Source organism: Sparus aurata, chromosome 1 (assembly GCF_900880675.1).
Source record: "Sparus aurata chromosome 1, fSpaAur1.1, whole genome shotgun sequence".
Lineage (NCBI taxonomy): Eukaryota > Metazoa > Chordata > Actinopteri > Spariformes > Sparidae > Sparus > Sparus aurata.
The window spans coordinates 39,229,303-39,234,342 of NC_044187.1; the positions used below are offsets into that span (position 1 = coordinate 39,229,303).

Consider the following 5,040-nt stretch of genomic DNA (forward strand, 5'->3'; position numbering starts at 1 on the left):
AACTTGGCTTCAGTAAAGTCATTTGTACACTTTCCTCATTTGTGTCTGCATCCATCAGGTGGTGGAGCTGAGGAGCCGACAGGAAGTGGAAAGGAAGCACCAGGAACTGAGTCACAGCCAAAAGATGGAGTCTCTCAAACTGCAGTATGAGACCTCAATAAAAGGTTTGTGCAGGATGATGCATTTTAAATAGCCTGTTACTAGCTGAACACTTACATATTTCACAATCATTTAATATATTGAATAAGTGCTATCAAGATTAGTCATTTGATAATGATGTTTCTTTGTGTATGTGTGTTCTGTCAGAGCTGAAGAGGATCCAGCAGACAGACCTGGAGAACCTGGAGAAAACTGTAAAGGAGACAGAAACATCTCTCTCTGTAAGAGACGTTCATGTATTCATATTACAATATTCATATATGGATCACTGCAAAGACATTTTCTTTTGCTCCCTAATATATCCTTATACCAGCATCTGCCCCAAAAAACACCATATCGGTATTGCACAGTAAATATTATTAAGTGTTTTGTATTTATTCCTGGTGGCTGATTATATTTTACTCACTAAACAGCCGTTGCAGTAGTCACACCAGGGACTTTTACAGTTTGGTTAGAAAAAAAATGGAGTTGTCGTTGCCAACCAAACATTTTTCTCCATTTGGACTCCAAATTCTGCTGGAGGAATGCTGATGATTTATTATGTAAAGTATCAACTGCCAAATTCCCTGCAGATTTCTGCAGGAACTAGTTGTAATGGTTCTGTCATATGACATGGCATGTCTGGAGTATTTCTTACAATTATCTATTTGAGTCATTGTGCTCATGCTGGTAGCAATTTTTGAACCATGCAGCATGTTGGCTCTCATGAATCTCAGGTCCACAGCAAAGAAGCAGCATTGTGAGTTGACCTGCTGCTGTCTTTGACTCTGGAGTGTCTTTCTAACTTTGTAAGAACCAAAGCTCAGTGTTCTTCATTCAGTAATGCATGTCTGTAAATCTGTCTGTACATGTCCCACCTCCAGGAGAAAATATCTGAGCTGTCAGCAGAGAACGAGGCTCTTAATGAGAAGCTTAAAGCAGAGGAGGAGAGGAGGATGTGCATACTGACCGACAAGAATCTGGTAAAGATGGTTACATCTCTAATAACAGCTGCCTGATATTGTGACTGTAGACTCACACAGTGTTGGAGATTTTGTGAATGCAAGTCAATAAATGAATATTAAGCAGATTATGCCTTGTTTCTGTACATTTAATCTTTTACAAAAGACAGCCAGCCAGCCAGACAAAGAACAAACAGGGAGCTGTCCAGTTGCAATCCTCCCTTTTCTAAAGCCCACTCATTCACTGCAAACTATCAGTCAAAAGTCATTATAGAGGAGCTCAAACCTGCTTCAGACCACTGATTTCTTATTATCCAGTAAGGTGCAACCTCACAGCAGTGTCACTGTCATTGTGTGAGCTGAAGGGCAGTCATCATCATGGAGGTGAAGCCCAGTGTCCCTCTGCCAAACATGACCTTCCCCTGCTGGTTTGAATGAGCGTCACACTCTGACTTCACTCTGAGCAACATGAAATCTTCACCACTCACTAAGGTCACGCCCATTACTGATGTTTAATCAGTGGAACTGTTCAACCTTCAGGTTTGATATAGCCTCCTCTAACCTGTGTGTGTGCATGGGTGTGTGTGTGTGCAGAAGAACTCCCACACATTATACCTGGAGCAGGAACTGGAGAGTCTGAAGGTGGTGCTGGAGATCAAGAACAACCAGCTGCACCAGAAGGAGAAGAAGCTCATGGAGATGGACAAACTGGTGAGCATCCGTTTATCTCTTTCACATTCGGTCATCTATGAGAGTTTGTGCCACACTGTGTTCTAAGTGCTGCTTCATTGTTTACTTCTAGGAAAATGTGATTACTGACTGGGGGAAAAGGTCTTCCTGAAGGTACTGAACTGGGATCAAACCAATCTTTGTGCTGCTATGTGTCACAGGTGGAGACTAATGTGAAGCTTGAGGAGTGTCTGACGAAGGTCCAACAGGAGAATGAGGACTACAAGGCCCGGATGGACAAACATGCTGCTCTCTCAAAGTATATCCTCTTGCCGCTTCTGTGTGATTTAAATGTGTGAATTAACTTAATTATAATGTTTGTGTATATTTAGCTCAATGTCTGTAGCTTTTAAACTCCTGCAAATTGAACAAAAGGGCAATGCCATCATAGGTTTAACTCACATCGGACATTCGCTTTAACTCTTTGTAAGACAGAACATTGTATTCTTGACTCTACATAACAGGAGCAACCTGATCATTCGTCAGTGTCTTTACTGCCCTGTATTCAAAAGACTCTAACAATAATCTTAAATGAAGACATAATCTGATTGAGGTATGTTGATCATTAGATAGATAGATAGATAGATAGATAGATAGATAGATAGATAGATAGATAGATAGATAGATAGATAAATAGATAGATACTTTATTTATCCCGAGGGTAATTCAAGTGTCCAGTAGCATACGAAATACAAAACATACATTAGACATACATTAAGCATACATTAAACTAAAGTTAAAAACCCTAACCTTTAGAATAGAATTAAAAATAGAATAAAAGATAAAATATAAAGTATTATATACATATATATAATATATAAAATGAACAGTAGCTGCAATAAACAGTGCAGTATGGTTGACAGTGCAAATGGATGTGCAAATAGAGGTGGAAATTGTCCATTGTCTATTATCTATTGTCCTCCCTGCCTTTACTGGGAGCTGTTGTACAGTCTGATGGCGAGGGGGACGAAAGAGTTTTTGAGTCTGTTGGTGGAGCTGGACTGGGACAGCAGTCTGCCACTGAACACACTCCTCTCTCCATTAGCTTGTGTGTTAGCATTTATTTTGTTTTTGTCTTCTGGCCAGTGAACAAATGGAAAGTGTGTTTTATTGAATCTCACATGGAGGGTAATTACAGATATTAGGATTCTAGTTTGTCATCCTTTCAAATAATTTTGTCTATATGAAGTTTGCCTGGCCGCCACAGTGTGTCTCCCTGCAGCCCACTACAGCTCTTGGTCTCCCCCTGCAGGCAGCTGTCCAGTGAGCAGGCCAAACTCCAGCAGACGCTTCAGAAAGAGTCCAAGGTCAACAAGCGTCTGTCCATGGAGAACGAGGAGCTGCTGTGGAAGCTTCACAATGGAGACCTGCTGGCAAGTCCCCGCCGTATCTCACCCACCTCCCCCTTCACCTCACCCCAGAACTCTGCCTCCTTCCCCACAGCTGCACCCTTATCGCCCAGATAGCCCCAACAACCCAAAAGCCCCTCCTCTCCTCTGACCTCCAGATTCTCCCAATCACCTTTCTCAGCGAGACAAAGATGGAAGCAGCTCTAAATACAGAGAGGCTGCAGCCACAGCAGTGCTGTTGGATATTCATGACGAACTTGTACATTTTTTGAGAGCGAGAAGATATTGCAGTGGCACCGATGCACGTAAAACTGAGCGTGGGACTGGCCTTGCTCTCTATCGAACAAGTGTTCTCCAAGAAAGCTTTCTTCTTTTTCTGAAGAAAACCTAAACAACAGGCACACCTCAGGGTCTGTACATAGCGCCTCACTTTGGTTATGACTAATTCTCCCTGATTTTCTTTTGTTATGTTGTACAGCTTAAATTGAGCTCATCCTATTCTTTATGCTCCTCTTTTTAAAAGGTAGATCCTTGGATTTGTTAGTGGAAACCAATTCAAAGTTGTTTGGGTCTGATAAATCATAAAATGACGGGTACTTGTTGGATTAACAAGGATTGTTTTGCCTTTTCCCTTCTTTTAAAGAGGACTTTTTTCCCCCAAAGAGTGACGCTCAATCACTGATCTGCTTTGGATCTCTGGAAGAAGGCTGTGGTCCTGATGTCCCTCTCTGGACAAACAGGAACAAATATTATGTTTGTTCATTTGAGGAACTGACATAACTGAATTACTGACATGAACCTCTGATCCAATGGATATCTGTTCCTCTGTGTAAGCTCCTCACAACCTCTACCTTAATCTACTATGTGGAATGTAATCACCCTTGGATGTTAAATCTGAGCAGGCCAGATATGCAGAAAAAAAAATCAGCAGAAAGACGACCGTGTTAATGTCCATAGACTGTTCTCAACTCTGCTGTGTTCTTTACCTAATCCAAAACAAGTCTTAAATTGTGTGTCTGCTGTTTGTCCTGAAAAACCTCAGATGTACCCAGATTGCCTAAGTTTACCATGTTCTGCTTCATTTCGGACACAGAATAAATACAATATGACAGAAGAGTTAAGCAAGGATGTTTTACTTTCAATATAATAATAAATGCATTGGTACACATTTCTGACAAGTCATGCAAGAAAGTCTGGTTGAGATGACTTTAACAGTATATACCTTGGAACATGTGAAATATTTAAAAACAAGCAGGTGAGCTTCAGCTCCAGTAAGGAGACATATGTTGCTGCCACACTGCCATCAGCCTATCGGCCATGAAGAAGATCGATGGAGTCATCTGCTGCCTTGTTGGAGTCTAGTTGTCCTGGCAGCAGGGCGATGACTGGTGGGGGATGCTCAAGGTCAACAGCTCGTACCATCATGACCACAGATTTGATGGAGTACCACCAACCGTGCCATGTGTACCACACCACCCCGTCGTCAGTCTTGGCTTGGTACGGTCCATTGTAGTAATGACCGTTCAGGTTGCCTGAATCACACCTGTGACAAGGAAGTAAGAGAAAAATCTCAAATGCTTGGTCAGTAGTAACTGTCCCTTGTGTTTCTCTCTGAAGGTTCACACAAGTGCCTCACATAGATTGGAGTTTAAATATCTTTTACCTACTGAACCACCAGCCTGACTTGCTGTGTCTGATACACTGGGCGTCTTCATTTTCAGCGCCTCCATCATTCTGCTGGTCATAGGTGCTGAATTTGACTCTGCTTGTCTCCAAGCCTGGACTGCTCCACTTCAGCCTAGCAGGAGGAGGCCCGCTCATGTCATTCAGGGCGTTTCCTGCATCCCCAGTGTACTCTCCCA

At 42.2% G+C, this 5,040-nt stretch overlaps 2 protein-coding genes across 2 annotated transcripts in view; one reads left to right on the forward strand and one right to left on the reverse strand.

The window, feature by feature from the left end:
* Window positions 1-4,299, forward strand: part of LOC115581092 (microtubule-associated tumor suppressor 1 homolog A-like) — a 95,636-nt gene extending 91,337 nt beyond the window's left edge. Inside the window, exons 9-14 of the mRNA XM_030415982.1 lie at window positions 59-164; window positions 307-380; window positions 1,023-1,121; window positions 1,695-1,811; window positions 1,991-2,088; window positions 3,082-4,299. Coding sequence (XP_030271842.1) covers window positions 59-164; window positions 307-380; window positions 1,023-1,121; window positions 1,695-1,811; window positions 1,991-2,088; window positions 3,082-3,295 — 708 coding nt within the window. The 3' untranslated portion in view covers window positions 3,296-4,299. The remainder of the gene's footprint in view (window positions 1-58; window positions 165-306; window positions 381-1,022; window positions 1,122-1,694; window positions 1,812-1,990; window positions 2,089-3,081) is intronic.
* LOC115593598 (fibrinogen-like protein 1) lies at window positions 4,296-5,034 on the reverse strand. Its single transcript, XM_030437531.1, has 2 exons — window positions 4,842-5,034; window positions 4,296-4,721 (listed from the first exon to the last, which is right to left on the reverse strand). Exons 1-2 carry the CDS (start codon window positions 4,997-4,999, stop codon window positions 4,487-4,489), a joined length of 393 nt encoding a protein of 130 aa, XP_030293391.1. The 5' UTR covers window positions 5,000-5,034; the 3' UTR covers window positions 4,296-4,486.
* Between the last annotated feature and the right edge of the window lie 6 nt (window positions 5,035-5,040).